Source organism: Lolium rigidum, chromosome 5 (assembly GCF_022539505.1).
Source record: "Lolium rigidum isolate FL_2022 chromosome 5, APGP_CSIRO_Lrig_0.1, whole genome shotgun sequence".
Classification (NCBI taxonomy): Eukaryota; Viridiplantae; Streptophyta; class Magnoliopsida; order Poales; family Poaceae; genus Lolium; species Lolium rigidum.
In genome coordinates, this window is record NC_061512.1 from 259,722,097 (window position 1) to 259,746,832 (window position 24,736).

The 24,736-nt window shown below is 44.9% G+C and overlaps 3 protein-coding genes across 3 annotated transcripts; 2 read left to right on the top strand and 1 right to left on the bottom strand.

Moving 5' to 3' along the window:
• Positions 1 to 6,480: 6,480 nt before the first annotated feature.
• Positions 6,481 to 6,942, bottom strand: LOC124652402 (auxin-responsive protein SAUR36-like). Its single transcript, XM_047191413.1, has one exon. The coding sequence runs from the start codon at positions 6,940 to 6,942 to the stop codon at positions 6,481 to 6,483; it is 462 nt and encodes a 153-aa protein (XP_047047369.1).
• Positions 6,943 to 9,795: 2,853 nt separating this feature from the next.
• LOC124657532 (auxin-responsive protein SAUR36-like) lies at positions 9,796 to 10,242 on the top strand. The gene has a single exon (XM_047196070.1). The coding sequence runs from the start codon at positions 9,796 to 9,798 to the stop codon at positions 10,240 to 10,242; it is 447 nt and encodes a 148-aa protein (XP_047052026.1).
• An 8,325-nt stretch (positions 10,243 to 18,567) lies between these two features.
• Positions 18,568 to 19,183, top strand: LOC124652403 (auxin-responsive protein SAUR36-like). Its single transcript, XM_047191414.1, has one exon. It carries the CDS (start codon positions 18,593 to 18,595, stop codon positions 19,022 to 19,024), a length of 432 nt encoding a protein of 143 aa, XP_047047370.1. The 5' UTR covers positions 18,568 to 18,592; the 3' UTR covers positions 19,025 to 19,183.
• Positions 19,184 to 24,736: the final 5,553 nt, after the last annotated feature.

Sequence of the window (24,736 nt, forward strand, 5' to 3'; positions counted from 1 at the left end):
CCTTGTATCGAGAGGGAATACTTCTCATGCATCCAAAATACTTGAGCCAACCACTATGCCATTTGTGTCCACCATACCTACCTACTACATGGTATTTCTCCGCCATTCCAAAGTAAATTGCTTGAGTGCTACCTTTAAACAATTCAAAATTTATCACCTCTGATTTGTGTCAATGTTTTATAGCTCATGAGGAAGTATGTGGTGTTTATCTTTCAATCTTGTTGGGCAACTTTCACCAATGGACTAGTGGCTTCATCCGCTTATCCAATAATTTTGCAAAAAGAGCCGGCAATGGGATTCCCAGTCCCAAATTAATTAACAAAAATAGACACTCCTCCATGGTATGTGATTGTTGGACGGCACCCGAAGGATTCGGTTAGCCATGGCTTGTGTAAGCAAAGGTTGGGAGGAGTGTCATCATAATAAAACTAAAATAAAAAGACACTCCTTCATGGTATGAGATTGTTGGCAGGCACCCGAGGATTCGGTTAGCCATGGTTTGTGAAAGAAAGGTTGGAAGGAGTGCCATCCAAAAATAAAATAAAATGGAAGCCGCTCTTTGAAGGTTTGCCTGGCAAGGGGGTTAGAGTACCCGCTACCATTCGTTGACAACAACATACACCTCTCAAAACTTTATTTTTATGCTCTCTTTATGTTTTCAAAATCAAAGCTCTAGCACAAATATAGCAATCGATGCTTTCCTCTTCGAAGGACCATTCTTTTACTTTTATTGTTGAGTCAGTTCACCTATTTCTCTCCACCTCAAGAAGCAAACATTTGTGTGAACTGTGCATTGATTCTTACATACTTGCTTATTGCACTTGTTATATTGCTTTGCATTGACAACTATCCATAAGATTTACATGTTACAAGTTGAAAGCAACCGCTGAAACTTAATCTTCCATTGTGTTGCTTCAATACCTTTTACTAAGAATTTATTGCTTTATGAGTAACTCTTATGCAAGACTTATTGATGCTTGTCTTGAAAGTACTATTCATGAAAAGTCTTTGCTATATGATTCAATTGTTTACTCATTGCATTTACATTGTTTCGAATCGCTGCATTCATCTCATAAGCTTTACAATGGTATGATTAAGATTATGTTGGTAGCATGTCACCTCGAAATTATCTTTTATCGTTTACCTACTCGAGGACGAGTAGGAACTAAGCTTAGGGATGCTGATACGTCTCCAACGTATCTATAATTTCTGATGTTCCATGCTTGTTTTATGACAATACCAACATGTTTTGTTCACACTTTATATCATTTTTATGCGTTTTCCGGAACTAACCTATTGACGAGATGCCGAAAGGCCGCTTGCTGTTTTCTCGCTGTTTTTGGTTCCGGAAAGGCTGTTCGGGCAATATTCTCGGAATTGGACGAAATCAACGCCAAACCTCCTATTTTTCCCGGAAGGCTCCAGAACACCGAAGAAGAGTCGGAGAGGAGCCAGGGGGCCCCACACCATAGGGCCGCGCGGGCCAGGGTCTGGCCGCGCCGGCCTAGGGTGAGGCCACCCTGTCAGCCCCCCTGCGCCGCCTCTTCGCCTATAAAACCCCTTTCGACCTAAAAACGCAGTACCAATTGACGAAACTCCAGAAAGACTCCAGGGGCGCCGCCACCGTCGCGAAACTCCAATTCGGGGGACAGAACTCGGTTCCGGCACCCTGCCGGAGCGGGGAAGTGCCCCCGGAAGGCTTCTCCATCGACACCGCTGCCATCTCCACCGCCATCTTCATCACCGCTGCTCGCTCCCATGAGGAGGGAGTAGTTCTCCATCGAGGCTCGGGGCTGTACCGGTAGCTATGTGGTTAATCTCTCTCCATGTACTTCAATACAATGATCTCATGAGCTGCTTTACATGATTGAGATTCATATGAGTTTTGTATCACAATTCATCTATGTGCTACTCTAGTGATGTTATTAAAGTAGTTCTATTCCTCCTACACGTGTGTAAAGGTGACTAGTGTGTGCACCGTGTGGTTCTTGTCGTAGGCTATGATCATGATCTCTTGTAGATTGTGGAGTTAATTATCATTATGATGGTATTGATGTGATCTATCTGGTTATGTTGATCTATCTTACACTATAAGGTTACTTAAATATGAACAAATTGTGGAGCTTGTTAACTCCGGCATTGAGGGTTCGTGTAATCCTACGCAATGCGTTCATCATCCAACAAGAGTGTAGAGTATGCATTTATCTATTCTGTTATGTGATCAATGTTGAGAGTGTCCACTAGTGAAAGTGTAATCCCTAGGCCTTGTTTCTTAATACTGCTGAGTTGCTACTGCTTGTTTATCGTTTTACTCGTGTTACTACTGCTGCAATACTACCACCATCAACTACACGCCAGCAAGCTATTTTCTCGGCACCGTTGCTACCGCTCATATATATTCATACCACCCGTATTTCACTATCTCTTCGCCGAACTAGTGCACCTATTTGGTGTGTTGGGGACACAAGAGACTTCTTGCTTTGTGGTTGCAGGGTTGCATGAGAGGGATATCTTTGACCTCTTCCTCCCTGAGTTCGATAAACCTGGGGTGATCCACTTAAGGGAAAACTTGCTGCTGTTCTACAAACCTCTGCTCTTGGAGGCCCAACACTGTCTACAGGAAAGGAGGGGGAAAGTAGACATCAGTGCTGGCCTAATCTTCGCCCATATAACACTAGGAAGCTAGCTTTCCGCTCTACACGATGTGTGTTTCTTGGCTATAGTCCTCGCCACAAAGGTGTTAAATGTCTTGACATGGCCACTGGCCGGGTATATATTTCTCGTGATGTCGTCTTTGATGAAAACGTTTTTCCCTTTGCATCCCTCCACCCCCATGCTGGTCCCCTTCTTCGCAAAGAATTACTCCTTCTTCCACCATCCACGACATCTCCTCATGAAGGTGCCTCTAATGTTAATGATCATGTGTCTCTTGTGCCTATCACTAATGCTCCACAGGTTGCTGAACAAGATCCTCCAGAAAATGACAATGTCTTTCAGTCAGAACACGACGAAAATGGCGCGGAAAATGATGCAGATTCGGTGGCAGATTCTGGGGAACATTCCCCTGCTCACGACGATCCCGAGACGCCTCCGTTCGAGGCAGATTCTCCCGCCCTCGGGAGCCGCGGCTCTGCAGGCTCCTCGCATGGCGAGCACACGCTGTCGCCTCATGCTGGCGCGCCACCTGGCGGCCGGTTCTCGCCTGCTGCAGACGACTGTGGCGCACACACGCCTTCTCCGAATCAAGACGCGCCATCTGGCGGCCTGTTCCCGCCTGGGACAGCTGCTGGTTCCCCTAATGATGACCACACACCATCGCCCAATACCAGTGCACCATCTGGCGGGCTGTCCGCGCCGGGTGGATCTTCTGTGCCTGGTCGCGGTGGGGAAATTCCTGCTGCGCCTCCTTCTGGTGTTCGCACTAGACTTCAGCAAGGTATTAGACAACCCAAAAAATATACTGATGGCACAGTTCGGTATGGCATGTTTTCAGCTACAGGTGAACCATCATCTCTATCTGAAGCTCTTGGTGATTCAAAATGGCATCAAGCTATGAAGGAGGAATACACTGCATTGTTAGAAAATCAAACTTGGCGTCTTGTTCCCCCAAGCAACAGCAAAAATTTGATTGAGTGTAAATGGGTATATCGTGTTAAAAAGAGAGCTGATGGCACCATTGACAGATACAAAGCAAGATTAGTTGCTAAAGGGTTCAAGCAAAGGTATGTCATTGATTATGAGGATACTTTCAGTCCTGTAGTTAAAATTGCTACTATCAGGTTTGTGTTATCTATTGTTGTTTCTAGAGGCTGGCATCTTAGGAAGCTAGATGCCAAGAACGCGTTCCTTCATGGTGTTCTGAAAGAGGAAGTCTATATGAAGCAGCCACCTGGTTTTGAGGATTCCACCACACCATATTATGTCTGCAAACTGGATAAGGCACTATATGGGCTGAAGCAAGCTCCTCGTGCCTGATATGCAAAGTTGAGTTCTAAGCTATGTGCTCTTGGTTTTACACCCTCAAAGGCAGATACTTCATTGTTCCTGTTTCACAAGTCAGGTATCATTATATTTGTTCTGGTTTATGTTGATGACATTATAGTTACTAGTTTCTCTAGCTATGCCATATCTACAAGAACTTTGCTATCAAGGATCTTGGTGACTTGCATTTCTTTCTTGGTATTGAGGTTAAAAGGGTGAATGATGGTCTTCTCTTGACACAAGAAAAATATGCTACAAAATTGCTTGACAAGGTTGGTATGCGACTTTGTAAATCAGCTCCTACACCGTTGTCCACCTCGGAACGTCTCTTGCAAGTGGTACACCCCTTGGCACTGAAGATTGCACACAGTTTAGGAGTATTGTTGGCGCACTACAATACTTGACCCTGACTCGTCCGGATTTGGCATTTTCTTTTAACAAAATTTGTCAATATCTTCATGCTCCAACTACTGAACATTGGACAGCTGCAAAACGCATTCTTAGATATGTCAAGAGTATAGTCAAACTGGGGATTACATTTACTTCATCGACTTCTACTTTTCTCAGTGCCTTCTCTAATGCGGATTGGGCAGGTGATGTTGATGACATACGTTCCACAGGTGGTTTTGCTATTTTTGTGGGTCCAAATCTGGTTTCATGGAGTGCCAGGAAACAAGCTAGGTCTAGCACTGAGGCTGAGTACAAAGCATTAACAAATGCTACAACAGAAATGATTTGGGTAGAGGCTCTTCTTATGGAACTTGGAGTTAAATTGCGGCAGAAGCCAACTCTTTGGTGTGATAACCTGGGAGCTACTTTTTTATCTGTTAATCCAGTATTTCATGCTCGCACCAAACATATTGAGATTGATTTCCATTTTGTAAGAGAGCGAGTTGCTAGAAATCAACTGGCTATTCGGTTTGTCTCAAGCAATGATCAAGTGGCAGATGGTTTTACAAAAGTTCTTCCGGTCAAGAAACTTGATGAGTTCAAGCATAATCTTAACCTGTCTACAGGTTTAGATTAAGGGGGGTTGTTAGAGTTGTAATACCGGTTATAGTGTGTAATACGTATACCATACATAGATGTGTATTGGATACGAACCATGTACTCCTATGTCTCTATATAACACGCAACCCGTACGAGATCCAAGTACGGTTCCCTCAAACACTTTTGACACCCTGATGCTGTCTTCTGTTTTGTGTAGTTTGCCTGGGTAGTGTTAGATAGTTAGATTACAGAAATAGGGAAGGACAATTGTAATATAAAGAATTTCGATCATCAAAGCAAGAGAACGTGGCCATTCCTCTTTTACATTTTAGTTTCATGCAACTATAAAATATACCAGCAATGGTCGTGACTCAGTTTTTGGATGTCGACAGTTTCAACTGCTGGACAGAGAGAGTTTCTTTGTAATCTAACCCCTCCGTCCCATGTAACATGTCCTCAACTTTGTCTAAATTTGAATGTATCTAGTCACTAAATAGCGTCTAGAGACATTCAAATTTGGACAAAGTTAAAACATGTTTCATAGGACAGAAGGAGTATCATCTAAGCGAGTCCATTAAATTTTGGCGAATTTGTGAAATGGGCAGGTGGTACAGGAGCCATCATGATTACAACGATTAATCATCAGAAAAATAATTAGAAGGCTATCAATACAAGACGTAACAAAGAGGAAAAAAAAAGACACAAAATGGGAGAGAAAGGAGGCTTTACTACACAAGTATTTAAGGGTCATTTACTTTTGGGTAAAAACAAGTGATGTTGTTACCTAAAGGTTGAATTCCGTTATTCACTACAGACTTGCAGCTGGTTGAGGGCCCAAACGAAAGTGTGCAGAGACGAAGCTAAGGAATTGCTTCCACATGCAATGCTACAACTGAGGTAGGCCATCAACAGGACTGAGATAGGACACTGTTCAGCAAGTTGGGTGTGTTGCATCAATTAATACCGTCCCTTTCACACCTAATCAAAATGATAACAACATGCACAGAAGCACAATCATAAATTCTTTTGTAGCAAGCTTAAGAGTCTAGAGGGTAAACAAAGGAACCATGGACTAACCATGGTAGCTTTGTAACAAATATGTAAATCTTTCTTTTATTAATATACATATGTGCAGTAGGAACCTCCCCAGCTGAAGTTTTTTCAAAAAAAAAAAAAAAAAAAAACACACATAGATCCAAATAAGTCAGTTCACATAGATCCAAATAAGTCAGTTCATCATCTGCCAAATGAAGTCTATTGATAACTGAACATGCTAGCTAAATTTCCTTAAACATGCCCATGGCGGGGCATAGTGATATCTGGCACAGTTTTTTCTACTTTCCTTAGTACTACATATGAAATATGTTAGGGGATGTATCAAACAATCAATTTTTCACAAAAAAGTTGTCTCTTTTGTATCATTTCCCATGGTAACCAAATCTTACATCAGCCTCTACAGAGTTCCTCTTGGTTTTAACTTTTAACCAAAATTCAGTTTCTAGCTAGCAACTAAGTACAAAGAGAAAATTGATGGGTGAGTTCCATTGATGGCGCCATGCAGCTAGTATTGTAGTTGTGGCAGTGCCCAGCAATGGAGCTCAAGAACGCCATTTCGACCTCCTTAGAGGCCTCTCTCCTGACCAAGCACAAGACGTAGTCCATCACCGTGGAGTCACAGGGTAGCATGATCCTGCTTCCGTTGCCACCGCTCGTGAAGCCAGACTCCTCCTCGGACATCCTCAAGAGCTCAGTGATGACCGTCGTTCTGAGGTACACTAGAGGGACCTTGAATCGTTCCCCATCAACGGTGTATACCACGCAGTGGCCCTCATCAGCAACCACAGATGACGCTGTACTGCAGCATTCGTCGTCGTCCATGTCTGAGGCCTGCCGGCGGCGGGCACCAGCTCTGGACACCAACATCCGCTGGCACTTCTTGGCCAGCTGAGCAAGTTTGTTTGGATGGATCATGGCTGAGTCTGACGTGTTTCCTGGCTGGATAAATGCTTCTTTAGCTCTGTAAGTCTGAAGGTGTGTTGTAGATTGAGATGTTGCTTGGAGATGAGATGAAGAGCTTTTTGTTGAGTAGGCCACTGGTTTATAGTGGTAGTAGAAGGAAGTGAGGGCTCAGGGCAGTGCATATAGGTGTAGGTTGTGTGTAGCTATCAGAGCATCCCCACTCGTTGGCGCTCCCCACGTCCAAATCCGGCGAAATTTTCGTCCGGATTGGATGAAGATTTGGCGTGGGGAGCGCCGAAGTTCCAGCCGTCCCCCCGGCAGGAAACCCCCAACCTCGACCATTTGACATATTTCAAACAAATTCAACATAAAATTTAACAAGTTCGGCAAACAAGAGGACGAGAATTGCTGAAACAAATTCGGCAATAACAGTACAATGTTTAACAAGTGCTGAAACAAATGAAGCACACAATTTCACAATTTTTCAAACAAATTAAGACAGACTAGTTGGCGTCGGCGTTGGCGTTGCCTCGGAGCCTCCATATGTGCTCCACCAGATCATCTTGCAGCAGCTTCTTGCTCAGTCAGAGGAACCGGATGCTTTCGCTCATCTTCAATAATCATGTTGTGTAGGCACACACAGCAGTTCATCACCTCCCACATCTGATCTTTGGACCAAGTCATAGCGGGGAACCGGACGACAGCAAATCTCTCGCTGTAGGACACCAAATGCTCGCTCGACGTCTTTTCGGCAAGCTTCTTGTTTCTTGACAAACTCGCAAAGTTTGGGGGTGCTAGGGTTGGAGATCGTCTTCACAAATGTTGCCCACTTTGGATAGATACCGTCCGCAAGGTAGTATCCTTTGTTGTAGTGCCGACCATTGATCACATAGTCCACCGGGGGAGCATGACCCTCAACAAGCTTGGAAAAGACCGGGGAGCAGTTTAGGACGTTGATGTCATTGTTGGATCCAGGCATACCAAAGAAAGAGTGCCAAATCCAAAGATCATGGGTAGCCACCGCTTCAAGTATCACAAGGCAGCCTTTTTGTGACCCTTGTACATTCCCCGCCACGCAAACGGACAGTTCTTCCATTGCCAATGCATGCGAGTCAATGCTTCCAAGCATCCCCGGAAAACCTCTAGCTTCATTTGTTGCAAGGATCCTCCGAGTGTCTTCGACAGTGGGTGATCTCAAGTAATAGTCCCCGAACACCGCTATGACGGCCCTGCAGAACCGGTAGAAACAATCCAGGGCGGTGGACTCCGCCATCCGAAGATAGTCATCTGCAGTATCACCGGGAGCTCCATACGCCGAAGCATCCTCATAGCCACTGTGCACTTCTGCAGGTGACGAAAATCCAACCAAACCGAGTGCAATCCGCCTTGCATATGAAGTAGGGATCAAAGTGGCGGATGGCATACACAATTTCCGTAAATAGCTTTCTGCTCATCCTGAAACGACGCCGGAAAACACTCTCACCGTGCAATGGATTGTCGGCGAAGTAGTCGGCGTACAACATGCAGTAGCCCTCCATTCGCTGTCTCGGCTTGCACTTCCGGCGACCTCGTGCCGACCCACCACGACGACGAGTTGCCAGTCCGGCGTACATGCTTGCCAAGCAACCAAGGATCATCATGTGCTCGTCGTCTTGGGCGGCTGCTGCCATCTCTTCTTGCATAAGCTCGACGAACATCTGCTCCTCCTCTTCGTCCGAGTCCATGGCCGGCGAGGCAAATGGACGAACACCTGACGGGCGTGGTCGAGGCAACCCGAGCCGCGAGCGACGACGAGCAAGCAGGCCGGAAAATAGGCCGGCGGAAGAGCAGCCAGATAGGCCGTCGTCCAAACACGGCGGAATATAGGCAGGTGGGGAAGGAGTGGCGGCGCAATCTGGGCAACAAGCCGGCGGGGTGGTGCCGGCGGCGAGAGAGATACGAGGGGTGGGGGAGATTTTGAGCGACGTGGCGGTGGGGTTCGTGCGTCGAGTCACCGACAGATCGGGCCCTTCCCCGCTTTTCACTCGTCCGGAGTCCCCGAGCGCTCCCCGGGGGGCCGGGGGGTGCGTGGGATCGCCGGATGGATTTAGGCCCAAATCCGGACGAAAACGAGGAACCGGGGGCGCGACTGGGCCGAATTTCGCCGTCCGGATGGAAAAAACGCTCGCCGGGGGCCTCCTCGGGGGGACGAGTGGAGATGCTCTCAGCAAGAGCGGTGGGCAGGAGACAAGGCCATGAGTGCTCGGCATGCAATGTTGTTGTAACTAGCTGCAGACATTGTGATGAATGATTTTGATGAGATTGTCAAGCACCATCCATATCTGAAATGTGCATGTGGCTAGAGCCCCATGGTGTCCTCGTGCCATTTTGTCAGCAAACCGATCACCATGGTTGTGCAGGCAAGACGCCATGCCCAAGCTATGGTGAGTGCCAAACACTTGGCCCCAGCAGAACCTGATCCAGATCACATCACTGCACCTCCAAAACCGTGGCACCGCATGTACGCCCATGGCATTGTCTCCTGCCCAACCATCAAGACTACACTGCTAGTATCTATAGTCTCCAAGAAGTGGCCAACTAAATGCCCCCAGAGAAATCAAATCAAGATCACGTTGCTTGCCCCTGCATTCTTGCAGCATTGCATGTTCTGAGTTCATGGCTTTGTCCCTTGCCAACTTGTCATGATAGATTAATCAGCTGCACCTACATAGCATGATGCTCCCCCCCTTCTCATCTATAAATCTATCAGCGTAGCACCATCGTCAGTTCATCCACAAGCCAACCACTACAACACCTAGCCGAGTACTACCACCTGAGACAAAAGTTCCCCTGAACTTTGAGCCAACAAAGAAAGATAAGCAAACCATGGTCAGTGCCAAGAGTCTCGCCCAACTGGCAAAGTGGCAACGGATGGCGGCCATGGGGAGGAAAAGGATCACACAGACTACAACGGCGAAAAGAGCCGCCAAGGAGAGCTGTGCGACGACCTCAGTAGCGGTGAAGGGACACTGTGTGGTGTACACCTCTGAAGGGGAAAGATTCGAGGTGCCAGTGGCATACCTAGGCACTGCGGTCTTCGGCGAGCTCCTGAGGATGTCTCAGGAGGAGTTCGGGTTCGGAGGCGGTGACGATGGTCGCATCATGCTGCCCTGTGACGCCACAGTCATGGAATACGCCATGTGCTTGCTCAGGAGAGATGCCTCCACGGAAGTAGAGAAGGCATTCCTGAGCTCCATTGCAAGGCCGTGCAGCTTTGACAGCGGTGTGGTGGCACCATGTATAGGGCTTAACCTGCATGTGGTTGTTTGTTAACTTCTGAATAATGGCAGCTAGCTAGGATCCTTGTTCTAGGCACCATTTTTGTTCGATGCAAGATGTAAATATGAAGTTAGTAGATCAGAAATGGAACAACAATCTGTTTATGAAATTTGTAATCTTTCTGGTCAGGCAAAATGTGCAGTTCAACTTAGTATTTCATAGCCGGTACTTAGCGAAAAAGCTTTAGTAGTGCAGCTATATTTGCGTGTTAACAAATTAAGTCGATGGGTACACTTTGAAACTAAAAATAATGTGTGCTACAATTTTCAAAACTATACAACTAATGAGTCCTGCACATGTTTCACGGGCGGTCCTCTATCTTGGCCACTATTTGAAACAGGTCAGTATGGAAGTAAACTGTTCACCAAGCACACATTACTTTTTAGTTTCAAAGTGACCACACTTACATTACTTCCTGAGACAAAAGTTCCCCCGAACTTTGAGCAAACTAAGAAAGTGCAGCTTGCATGCTTATTCTGAGGTGAATATATATTGTTAACAACTTACAAGTAGTAGATTGGAAATATAGGAAATATTTGTGTTGCAATACTCAGAGCTTTCAAAAAGTGCAGTCCTACTGTTTGTTTTGAGAGTCCATATGCAGTGACAATTGACAAATCTTCAGTAGCGTAGCTATATTGCGTGCTAAGAAATTCATTCAAGACTTACACTTTCAAATTAAAACTAATTTATACTCCTATTTAGAAACTAAGACTAATGATTTATGCACATGTTCTTTTCTAGAGAGACGAGACATGGGCTATCCTTATAGACCAATTAAGAGAAAGAAGAGTGATACATCCAATTATTCACGCCAAACTAGTTCTACAGATTTTAATAGCTTACAATTAGGAGCAAAACTTCCATTAAATAACACAGTAAGCTGAAATGGACATCTGCAGATTCAGTAATTTCTGACAAATTACCAATAGTTGAACCCTCATATCTAAAGATGGTACAACTTTGGAAAGAAAATCCCCTACTTCTATGAGAGACATACCTTTCGAAAGAGTTCTTTTCTTTCTAATTTAAACTTGAAATGGTGGAAGCAACAGCGACAGGCTTTCATATCGTGCATAAAAAAGAGTAGCATCGTAAATGTCAACTTCCACGACAAGGCAAGCAGTTCAGTGAATCAGCATCTACTCTCCAAGAGATGTGCAGGCCAAAGCCCATGTGCAGTAACTAAACCAGCGCAAAATATATAGACAGAAAGATGCATCATATCATAAATTGTACAGAAATATGGAGTTCTATGCCCAAAGCACACTGATGTACTACAAAATGAAGCATTTTTCTCTACTTGAATCATAACAAGCAGATTAAGTTGTTGATCCTTCCCATTGCAAAAGACTGAAGTTACAAGTCTACACATTTTTTGAGGCAACAAGTCTACTTCTAGTTTCATTGCTGGCACGGATGTGAGTACTTCGACACGGAGAACTAACTCAAGAAAATATGCTAGCTTTGCTACCTACTACAACCAATTACAGGGCTTATTTGGACTGGAAAAATCTCACCGGACTGCAGAGGTCCTCCAACTGACGAGTAACACGCCTGCAGGTGCATACTACCAACGCATCCCACGCCACCAAAGTGCGGAATTGGAGGTTCCCAGAATGATGGCATGGGACCAAAGGCGCTGGCCCAGGAAGAACTGAGACCGCCGCACCTCAGCCCCTCCTCCCGGGCGGTGGTGGAGGATCCGCCCACCCCGCCCCGAGCAGCCGCCCCTGGACCGCCAAACCTCAGCCGCCACAGCTGCTGACCTCGGCCCCGACCCCGGCACTGGCCTTGGCCCCGGCTTCGGCCCTGGCCCCGGCCACATCCTTCCAAATTTCCTTTTACTTTCTTCAGTGATTTATACCAATAGGCAAAGGACGTACATTTTTAATAGAAAATGATTAAATTTCTCCGAGAGCAAAAAAGATAGAATTTACATTACATCCCGACATAAATCCCCATACAAACCGTTCACTAAATGCTGCCAGGTAAATTCTCAATCCAACACGGTGTGTATGGAAAAGATTGTTCTATGGAACTAAACATGGAAACGTAATGTTTTGGGTAGATGCTACCCAAGTCTTCAATCTTCGAATTATTGAGATGATAGGCTAATCCTCTATCTACTGATTCATGTAGAAAGATAACTTCTTTATAAGGATGAAATCCAAGGATTTCAATACTTGGATGGTAGTATTTTCTAACTCTAAGTCTAATATCAAGGGTATTCTCATTATCCGAGTTCCATTCAAATGCATCCTTTTCTTCTGCTTCTTCCATATTGGTTAGAGAAGTAGAGTGATAGAAATTGTAGTTGACATCTTCCATAATCCAGGGTCCTTGAACTTCTTGATCATACATTCCACCTGAGAGCATATCATTAAGGTTGTTATCATGCTTCAGCTCCCACTTGATCTCGCTGTCCAATTCATTAAGGATCCAGACTCGAAGTCGGCATCGATGATCATACGACACAAAGTAAACCCCATTCTCCGACCTTCCAAGACAAAGCTCTTGACCCCTCGTACCAACATGTACAGGCGGTTGGAATGCTTGGTAGGTGCAATTTGATAAGGATATTCTGGCGAAAATAGTATCATTGAAAATAAAACAATATCAATAAACCACAACTTCATATAGTGGATAAACCACAACTAGGTTAATCAAAAGAAAAAAAAATCATACGGAAAAGGGTATTATTTCATTCATACCTCATAACAAATTGATCGAGCACATAAAGTTGTCCACGCCAGTAGGCAGAGTAGTCTCGCATCTTGGAGAACGGCTGCTGTGCTAGCTCCCGTAGATAGCCGACGGTTCCTATGGCAGCCCCTTGCCGAGCAAAGGACCTATTCTCCCAACTCCCCGTTGCCGAAGAGAAGACATGCATAACAAATGGCGATGGAGGCCATTCAAGTTCTTGCATGTCGAGGTGCGGAGGTGGTGGGATTATCAACACCTCGTAGTGTGGTGAGACGGGAGGGTCAAAGACTATATACCGTGGATCGACGTTAATGTCATACGGATCAATGCTCATTTCAGATGGGAGCGGCGGCAAAGGGTGCCCAGCACCGTGTGGCGGGGTTGACCACGTAGTACCAAAAGAGGAGGAGGCCATTGCAGTGATGCAGGACGGTTGTATCGTCGTGCTCCGTGAGGGACACGTAATGCATCTTGCCACTGATGGCGGTGGCCCCGTCTCTCGGGGGACGGAAGAAGAACTCGGAGAAATCGAGATCGCGGTAGTTGATGAAGAAGCCGGCCAGCGAGGACCGGAAGGGATCCAGCAGGCCGAGAGCGTCGACGAGGGCGTGCCACGCCTTGCAGACGCAGCGGGCCGCCGCGAGGCCGCGCGGCGGAAGGCGGCGGAGGATGGCCATGAGTACGTCCTCCGGTAGCTGCTGCGTCAGGTCTGTCGGCGTCTCCATGGTTTGTTGTAACGCCTGCCCTGTTCTGCTCCTCTTTGAGGCGATCGCTTTGTTGGGGCTTGGTTTGATCTGCTGGATCTCTCCCTGGAAGAAAGAACAATTCATTGAGGACAACAGGATCTCAGGAGTCAGGACCGGGTCGATTAAGGACCAACGCGATCTGGATCGGAATCAAACTTCATAAGACTACTTGGGCACGAACTACCTGCGCCATGTCGGCGGCCTACACCACGCAGTAGCCCTCGTCGGCGACGGCAGTGGAAGGCGAGTGCTGGCCTGCCGACTGCTAGGATCCGCTGCCACTTCCCGGCCAGATGCGCAAGTTTCTTCGGATCGACAGCACTGATTGTTCCTGGCTGTGTAAATTGAACTCCGCTCCGAGCGTGTAGTGTAGATTGTGAGATGTGAAAGTTGTGCGAGTCGTGGCCGTGTGGTGAGTTACTTACTAACGGATTTTGCTGCAGAAAAATAAGATGTCTGCTCCACTGCACTTGATCCGTTCAGTCTTCTAGTATTACGTGAATTTGTAGATGTTATCAGATTATTAACGCTGAACATTTTGGGAAACGAGTAGTGCTGAAATGAATTGGACTCATATTGATTTACTTTGCGGGTAAACCTGTTAACGAAACTAGAAACTATATTCGGGCGTGAGTTTCTCATCACAAAGATTTACCTGAGGAAGATTGGTGACTTGGAAATGACAAACAGGGGGAGGAAGCTTTATCGGTGACTCCCTCGATCTCTCTACTTTCATGTAATCTTCTTCATAGAATACCCTTTAAGAAAAACTTTAGTGTATGGCTTACACTGATAATCAAGCTCAAAACCAAACAAATACTTATCACCGTTCAAAAAACAAATAATACTCTTAAAAATAACAAAATTAGTATAAAATAAACTTACTCATCCACCTAGAGAGGTGTTTTTGCCTCCCCATCTCCGGTGATCTCAAATTTTTTTTTTTGCAAAAAATCAAAAGTGGTATTTGATGTTCAAATTGTTCCAATCTCTTTTACGTGGATACATACACATGCTATCTACATATCTGCAGAGTTCTACTAGATCATAAGTTATATTGTAGGCTAAAAAAACACAAAATCGTCATTCTGGAAAGGCAAAGGGAAATTATTTTTTCTTCTAACATTTTTTTCTTTTTTGCAGACCACATATAAAGCAATACTAGGATGTTGGCATGGCGACACGCCGCGCCAATGAAGATACATAAATTGTTGTACAAATTTTGGAGCCGTGTTCCTGAGTTAAGAAATCTGAAAAGTGAATAAGTAACTGACTACTGGAGTACTGGTGCATTAACTTTTATTAGGTGCACAAAGTCATGTAACAGTATATAGATCATCAGAATTTTGGAATTTTCATGGAAAAAAACTGAGAATCAACAGATTCACTGTTGGAGTAGAAGATGTCAGTATTGTGAAAGGAAAGCCGGCACAAGATGTCAGTATTGCACAAAGAAAATAGATATTGGTTGACATACGTTAATTAAACCATCTGAAATTATATGGAAGTGCCAACGCATAAATAACGTCGTGATCTTCTATGGAGATATTGTCGCTTATTATGAGTATAAAGCCAAAATAGATGGTTACAATATACTTCAGTACATATGTATAGGTACTACTATCTGCATTTAATATGTAACCGTCAGAACAAATGGCAAGCTAACTCATAAGCACAAAACAACAACAATTAGAGAGTCCAGTAAAGCTCAAAACATCAGAACCCAAGGACAGACGGAAAGATCTTTCCACTTATAAGAAGCAAACACTGTTAGCGAAAAAGAAAACAACATTAGCCAACTGAATATATGGCAGGTACTGAAGAGGACAGCTTATATTTACGTCGTCACAGATGGTGGTTAAGACATCAGACGATTGTTTTGTTGTATCAAATTAGTAGGCCTAGATGAAGATTTTTATTCCTATTGCCCCCTGGTTGTAAAAGTTTCCTTAGGGTGGCACTTCACATGGTTCTACAACAGCTTGATGTCATCTTAAAAAAAGAATTGAGTCATCTGGAGCAATATTGGAAGTTTTTCCTACATTTTATCAAAGCACGCTTCCTAAATAAGGCTGGTTGGTACATACCATTTTGAGGACAAATATGAATCAAACGTGTATATGGTTGATATTTACCATTTTGAGAATAAGGCGGGTAAATACATGAGCTATCTCTCTTATCATCCACCTGTGCGGTAGTCCAGCTGTTTGTGTTGCCGCATGTGTCGTCGTCATTTTTGTCACTTCAACCCCCACGGCTCTTCATCTCCTTTTTACTTCACAGCATCTTGAAAAATAGATGTCCACCATCCTAGAACAAAGCTTGTTAATCCCTCCGATTCATAGTAACCGTCGTGGTTTTAGTTCACTTTAAATCAAAATTGAACTAAAACCATGACACTTATTATGAATTGACGGAGTACAACATTACACAAACATGAAGCGCTGCATATGCACTTAAGCAGAGTGGAAAGTGGTTTGGTTATTAACTTAGTAAACTACTATGGTACACTGAAAAGAAAATCCGGTACCATTCTACACAAAAATTGGGCCAACCAGCCCTTCTCTCAGTTGAATTCAGGAAATTTTGACTGAACTTCTTTCCTCGCATGGAAACTATGAAAAAAAAATGACCCATAGAGTCAGGGAAGCAAGATTTTAATTTCAGTGTGTTGTTGTTGTCTCCTATATCTACCACTTATAACATCTGGATTAATCACTGAACAAAGACTTAAGAAGCTTTATATCGCAGATTTAATGTCCTATGGCTGGTATGCTAGATGCTGAAATCTTAAATGAGGGGAAAATCCATTGAAACTATTGACGCCGCTGATACATAATCAAAAAATCATAAAGAAACAGGAAGCCCTTCCAAAAATTTCGCTGCGGCCTATATTCATCTACAGAAAAGCCATCAGTAAAGCAAAAATCAGGCTCAGCGATGTGGTTGAAATAGACTGACAGCAAATAACTTGGATGGGTGAACAAAATATTTGATTAACAGCTCCTATATATGTTGATTACTAATGGGGTAATGGCATGCTAAATATGAATATTACCTGCTGTGTTGAAGGACGACCATCTGTCCACTGGAGACCACAATTTTTGAGGACAACGTTGTTCGAAACTGCCAATGAAAATATGAATGCTCGGTTTTTTATCTAAAAACACACACCAAAGCATGTCTCATTTTGCATTAGAAGAAAATGTTGAGATGATGCAAAGATTACAACCAGAAAAGAAAATAAAACCCCACTGGGAAGAACAAAAGAGAACAGCGAAACCCCAACTAAAAGTGCCAAGAATTTGGCGTACTCAGTTAAAAAATGCAGTACTAAAAGCTCCTGAAATGCAGAACCTTGAAGATATATTCGCCATGGAATCCCTTCATGTGTATTTTCATAGAGCCTGCAATCCAAGAATTTGGCGAACTTAATTAAGAAATGCAGAACCTTCAACATATATTCGCAAGAGTACCATGCCAGCACTCAAGTTCTACGGTGCGATCAGCAGCTCGCAGTTTGTAGCTCCTGAAAATGTGTAAAGGTTTGCCCTGGTTGTTCTCTGTCTTCAATGTCTGGTCGAAACAGATACGATGTAAATAGTTCAACACTGGGTAATAGAAAATTAAACTTTAGCATGCCACCTTTTTGCAAGCCAGCTTGTTTAAGAAATTACTTCAACCTCGGACTTCAGAGTAACCTGGCAGTGAAAGGGCTTCAGGGTACAGATCCTTTAAAACTTGGCCTCATAAAACTACAGAAGCTACAAGCTAATAGGCACTACTTCCCATTTCCAAGTGTGGTAAATAAAGTTACATAATGAAGTAATCGCTCCAAGCAAACTAACAACCTTACTTATTTAATTGTTTCATGTTCTATCATATATACTTTATGATATATAAGTGCCTATATCTATTGTAAAATTGCTTATTAGTCAGGCACTAATCTATCAGCTAAGAAAATACAAGCATATTAATTGACTATTTCAAAGTGGATATGCCATCAAGAATATGTCCCAAGATACTGTAAGCAATAACCACATAAATCTATCAAAAAACAGAAACCCACGTGCATTAGAAAGTAGGTGCCTGCTGGTGTTTGACTGGATCTAGAAAACAATGTCTGCATAAGAAACCTCCATGTGAACAAAGTCTGCATATAGAATAGCTGATGGGCCACCAAAAAATAGAGGAAGAAACCGTGGACTGTAGGCCACAGGATTGCTGGAAATGCAAGTAATGAGCAGCAGATTGTGAAGTGGTTAACAAAGCAAGATAAATACAGGACGAATCTATGGACCGCAGACTAATATATATAGAGAATCTGGAAACCAAAGAGTGAGGTACATTAGTTCAGTATAAGAAGATACACCATGGGGATGGCTAAACAAACCATGTTTTTATTATCTCTCTTTCATGTATCTCCGCATCAACAAGTTGGCTCAGCCCCTCGCCCCAAAAAACAAGTTGGCTAGTCTACACAAACAAATCAAGGCTGTGCTCACCACAACTTTCCCATCAATGGAACCCGTTAGGAATGTAAAACCAAGCAGCATGAGGCAGACTACCTTAATGGAAGAATGCGACTGACATAGACTGGACAACAAAAGGATAAACAAAGTAGGCCTAAAGTGCACACTAGGAAGCAACAAGGGCATCAAATTCAATCATGCAGAGCAAGTGGTTACCTCCAGGAAGATAAAGCTCATGACTTGGCCTCTCGCAGACTAGTCGTACCGATGGTTACATCCATCTGACAGACTTAAGGCTGCAGTGTTCCCTTGCTACCCTATAAAAACATGGAACCAGAACACAAGAGTCTTCACGCAACCCAAAAATACTTAGCACCAACACATTTCAGAAAAAGCGCATCTTCATCAGACAAACGCGCCATGATCTCTCCTAAGAGGTTAGTTCAGCAGGCAAAGAAGTGGCAGCAGATGGCGACCCTCGGGAAGCGGCGGCTGCCGACAACGGGGGCAATCAAAGACACCAGCCTACGCGGTGGCGCATCAGCCATCGCGGACAAGGGACACTGCATCGTCTACACCGCTGGTGGAGAGCGGTTTGAGGTTCCATTGGCATACCTCGGTACGACGGTGTTTGGGGAGCTCCTGAGGATGTCGGAGGACGAGTTTGGGTTCACGAGCGAAGACAGCAGGATCATGGTACCTTGCGACGCGGCTGTGATGGCATACGTTATGTGCTTGCTTAAGAGGAAGCCCTCGGAAGAGGTGGAGAGGGCAGTTCTTAGCTCTGTAGTAATTCCATGCAGCAACCTGAGTAGCATCGCCATGGTTTACAAGATCTTGGCCAGTCACTAGCTATATTTTAGTTAGTGAGAGGCGGCGATGTATCCTTCATGTACATGCACTCCCTTTTTGGTAGATCTCGATGTGATTTTCTGTACATAGATGTATGCACATACCTAGTAAACAGGTGAAGAAGAACAATTTTGCAGTTGAATATATATCCTACTATTAGTAGTTGGTATAAAACAAAGGGGATACTGTACGGAGCTGAGATACTGGGTCTACTGCAGAGGCTGGAAGCAATAAAATTTTCTTTCTAAAGAAGAAATAATTCTTAATCCAATAATAATCAAGATGGCTCAAGGGGAATCTGACAGACACGGTGACACTTAGAATTTGCGGTCTAAATATTCAGCAAGGAAAATGAGAATACGAGTCAGCCCACTGGATTAGCATGCTCGAACAACAGGCTTTTGTATGTCGAGAATGACCGGAGGGTCAGATGGTTAGCTCGAGTTGGTGGCTACCCCGCAATCCGGGTTCGAATCTCCTCGAACACGGATTTGTGGCTCACTTAGCTTCTTCTATAAGAATATGCCCTGGGTGCTAGTGCCCATGGGTCTCGTATGTGGATAGAAAAAAGGCACCATCCTAAGTGTCAACTGCCATGACAAAGCACAAGAAATATAGCTCATCTCACGCCCATACTCAAACAACGAAAGAAGCAGTTCAGTGAAATCACCCCATCCTAACAAAAGTGCAGGCCCATGTGCTGTAACTAAACCACGGCGAAGCAGAAAGACGGAGCATCTGAAGATCCCGTTGACAGCCTTCAGGCCACGGGCACTTATGATTTCTTAGGCTAAGGGAAGAATTAGCCAATGGCGGAGCCAGCACACAAGCATTGGGTTCAGCTGAACCCAGTGAAACTATGCTAACCCCTTTAAAATTATTATTTACTTGCTCCAAATTACTAATTTGAAATCATGTATTCAATGAAGTGAACCCAACGATGGAAACTTCTAACTCCGCCACTGGAATTAGCTTGCTCTCCTGGGTAGCCCTCTGGCACAGATTAGCACTGAATAAGCATTTTGTTCCTCCTGTTATTTCCTTCACTTGCACCTTCTTTTAACCATCCTAATGCATGTCCGCGTCTAGTTAATTAGATGTCATGACCAATTGCCAGGGTTTCTTTTTCTTTAAGAAAATGTGCTAGAGTAGATATGCTCAAGCCTAAATAAATTTTACTAAGCTCCATAAATTCGACAATATATTCAGTTCACCACTGCATAGTATAAACTAAGCAAATTTAATCTGTACATGCTGAATCAGTCCAGCACTGTGCCGATTAGGCATACTGAAACTTTGATAAAAACAGGGCAACATGAAACATAGCCGTGAACATACTATCAAAACCAAGTGAACTCTGCTAATATTTCAACATCCCAACTTCAAATCCATAAAAATGAAAAATCCTCCTTGCTAAGGAACTCCCAGCATCACATACTATGCGTGTCATCTGCTATCATGGTATCAGTACCTAAGTGAACAGAGGGGCCGAGGGACACGACTAAAGGAGGATCCGGAGGCCAAGACTTCTATTTAACCTCGGAACCCGGCGGGGGGAGCGGCGCATCTTGAGGCGGGACGTCGGCGCAGCTTCTGCTGCTTGCGGGGGAGCTCAGGCGGCGGAGAGATGGCCACGGCGGAGGAGTTGGCGGTGGCGCAAGGCCATCTAATCCGAGCGCGGGCCGATGATTGGCACAGGCCCATCACGAGACGAGAGGCCGGGGCTCAGCCGAGGCAACTAAAACTGGGCTGCATGAACGAACAGACTCGAGCGAGGCCCGTTAGAGAGACCCGGCCTTTATATGCATATATGCTGACCAAGATGCCACTTCTTTTGTTCAAAAAAAAAAAGATGCCACTTCCTGATTTATATTGACCCACCGCAGTCGACGTATATGCAACGTTGTTGGTGAGATGGATGTAAACGGATTACATCGGATAATACTTTTGCAATATCTTATACTGAGTGCCATATTTTTTTGACGTATTCAGAGTAGAGCGGATAATGATTGGATGCGGTTATATGTCAATGTAGATTCAGATAAAAAAGGATCAAAATCAGATTGGAAGGAGATTATTATCCAATAAATATGGGAAAAAACTTATTCATGTGCATAACATTACATACTCTCGTCAAAACTTGCACACATGTTCACACAACAAAGCAGTATGCATGCTAGCACCACGTTAAAAGCATCCAATCCCATAACAACACAGTAACGGTAAGTAATACCAATAACAAATATTATTGCAGAGAACCAACCTGAGGTTGGGTGGTTAGGAGGATGGTTGTATCCCCAGTCCACCAGAGTTCAAACCCCAGGTTTGACATCTGTATGTCTCATAAAGGTGGAATATTCATTCAGTGGGAGGCGACGTTCCCGTCGACAGCGAGGCGCCTGTGGTGACTTCGTCAATTTCAAGATCCAATCCGCCGGCTCAGTCTTCCGGATGTGCTCATAGGGGTAGGGTGTGCGTGTGTGCGTTCATAGGGGTGAGTGTATGTGTGTGTATGCGAGCGTCTGCGTTTGTACTGTGTTCCTAAAAAAACAAATATTATTGCAGATATGCAACAATAATAAATAATACATAACTGTCGAGGTAGCTTGCACAGCTAGGTCGAAGGACTAACTAGACAATATGTCAGATAATCTATCTTTTTATCGATAAAGGAAATATATTAATATTGAGAGATACCAAATACATTCAGCTTCTACAACAACGTCCACATACGCACACAACGAAACAAAGAAAAATAAAACTAAGAGAAAAAAATGTCCCGTTATGGTATTCTAGCCCTAGCAGCAACATCCACCACCAAGAAAATATCTATATATTCTAGGCTCTTCAAAAGCGACACGACGCCTTTAAAAAGGTAATAGTGCACAAGCGTCGTCGTTGCCCGATTAAAAGATTTATAGGTTTTCACCCTGAAGATAGTCCCCGCTCTCAAAATAATCCACAAGGTTATTGTGAGGCACAACGAATTAAGACTAGACCTCGGATTTCACCATGAAAGGTAAGACTCTGAACTTCACATGTCATGTCGTCTCAAGTTGCATATTGTTGTTGTCAAACCCAGAACACAAGCAAGTTCCTCAACATTGCAGAGACTCGAACCTCCATAGCTAGTCCTCCAATCCGGTCTTCATGATATTATCCGCCTTTGACTTCACCATGGACTCATGTCACCCGATGGCAAGAAAGAGCGCAGCTTCGCGCTGCTTCCTCCAGAACCAAATAGTCGGAATAAAAGCATGGGTCAACCTCATCATCGACGAAAGAGGAGGCCGCCACCGACCACATACCCATTGATGAGTCGTCCGCCAGCACCCCTAACACCGAAGTAGGCCACCACCGTGAGCCACCAGAGGGAGAGGCGCATAGAGCCACCAACCACCATCAGGCACGACAACGCCGACATAGACGCTGGATCCGCGGCCGTTGGGGTCACCCCCGCCGTCAGCCTCATCGCCAAAGCATCACCCGGACACCGCAACCCTCGCCAGGGCAGCCAGGTGCGACGCTGCAGAATCTCCGCCCGAGGCCGCCACCTGGATCTACCCCAGGACACCACCACGCCGATCCCCGACAATCCTCGCTACGGGTCGGCGATCATCGTCGTTGATCCCGCGCCTCCTCTGCGCGCATGACGTGAGAGGGGGGCCTGCCGCCGCCCAGAGCATCATGGGTTTTGCCCGCACGCGCACGCCGACGCGGCATGGAAGATGGAGGGGGTAGAGGCGGCGACACTTAGGGTAATGTAGGATAATCAGTATCCATCGGATATTATATTTTTCAACATCCAATCAAATTAAAAGAAAAGGAGGCCCCAAAACTAGCCCAATAGGAAGTATGAGAGATGTAACAATTCATTCTTTTCCACTCCCTCAACCATACGAGATAAAAGTTCTAGACTGCTTCTAATGGCCCTGACAGACAAGCTCCTTCTCCACTGCTTCAAGATATCTAGATGGGCCCCATGGGCATGGGTGCCTCTTAAAAAACCGGTGATATCATCAGTTTAGTTTTTTCCCAGTCGAATCATCGAACCTATCCAGATTTTAAAATTTTGCAGCAAACATCCCAAATTAAGCCAGTTTTCGAGGACAACCAAACACCCCGAAGCCACGCCTCTGGCTTCTAGCAGTTTTTTTCTTTTGAGCACTAGGTCTGATTGGTTGCTCGCATCTATAGAACATGGCTCTTTGGATGTTGTCTCGGTAAATGCAACCTCTAATCCACGTTGTGCAAGTTCTTTGGTTGCCAACAATTCCTACTATACATCAATTGTTAAGGAGAGTCCCTGGTGTTTGGTTGGTCACAAATCTCGCTTCAGCAAACATAGCGGCTGTTTGGTTGCATCCAACGTGCCGAGTACAATCACCTCCTATACTTCTTGGTGAGCTTACACAGTTCACCGAATATGCCCACAAGGTGTCGTTGCCTATTCGAAGGTACCTCAGAGGAGGGATCCTCACGAGGGGGATAAGAAGTAGGGGCCATCGGGCGGAGAGTCCTCGGGATGGTGGTACGCGATTTACCCAACTTTGGAACACCTGCACGATGACAGGGCCTACTGCTGCATTGTCTGGAATTATCTGGGCGCTTTCATGTTGTTACAATGAGTTTTGGTTGTCTCGTCTCTAGTTCGAGATCTGCATCTAGGGATCCCGGGATCCGGCTTATAAAAGCACCAGGATCTAGGGTTTACACGGAGAGTCCTAGCCGGAATACAAGATGCCTAACTACGGAATATTACATTACCGTGCACACCAAGGATCCACCTTTCCTTATACGCTGTATTGGATCCGGATACACTTCATGGGCCTTCACGGATCCGACTACCTGCATAGGTCGGTTGAGATCCGGCTCTTGTTCCTGGGATGGACTTTATCCATCTTCTATGAACAACAACTGGGCCGCCCGATGGGCCATATGCCACCATCACCATCTGTGGGCCACCCGGGCTTGCCGGATTGAAAGGATCGTATGCCGCACCTAGAGGGGGGGGGGGGTGAATAGGTGCTAACCAATTTTTAGTTCTTTTTCAATTTAGGCTTGACACGAAAGGTAAATTCTCTAGATATGCAACTATGTGAATTTACCTATATGACAAGGAAATCAACTAAGCAAGGTAAAGCTACGCAATAGTAGATAGAGTGGGATAGAGGTAACCGAGAGTGTAGCACGCGATGACACGGAGATGATTCCCGTAGTTCCCTTCCTTTGCAAGAAGGTACGTCTACGTTTGGAGGAGTGTGGTTGCTACGCAAGCCAAACCAACAGCCACGAAGGCTTCACTCGGATCTCCCGTGAGCAACGCCACGAAGGCCTAGCCCACTTCCACTAAGGGATTTCCTCGAGGCGGAAACCGGGCCTTTACAAAGTTCTTGGGGCACACATCCACAACCAAATTGGAGGCTCCCAAATCAGTAACAATACAACAATCAACAACAATACATCAACAACAAATCAACTAGGGAACCAAATAGGAACACTAGCATGAGATCCCTCAAACAAGAGAGGGGAAATGAAGAACGCTTCGGTGAGGATGTAGATCGGTGTCTTCTCCTTCGAATCCCCAAAGATCAAGAGCTTTGGTTGGGGGAGGAAGGAGATCTTGCAAATCTTGACTTTCTTGAGGTGGCTCTAATGGAGGTGGCTTGGCGATTTCTTGTGTAATGATTGAGCAAGCAACCAAGGTAGAAG

Excerpts from the sequence above, each read along its gene's own strand:
- LOC124652402 (XM_047191413.1), bottom strand. The coding sequence starts at position 6,942 with ATGATCCATCCAAACAAACTTGCTCAGCTGGCCAAGAAGTGCCAGCGG.
- LOC124657532 (XM_047196070.1), top strand. The coding sequence starts at position 9,796 with ATGGTCAGTGCCAAGAGTCTCGCCCAACTGGCAAAGTGGCAACGGATG.
- LOC124652403 (XM_047191414.1), top strand. The coding sequence starts at position 18,593 with ATGATCTCTCCTAAGAGGTTAGTTCAGCAGGCAAAGAAGTGGCAGCAG.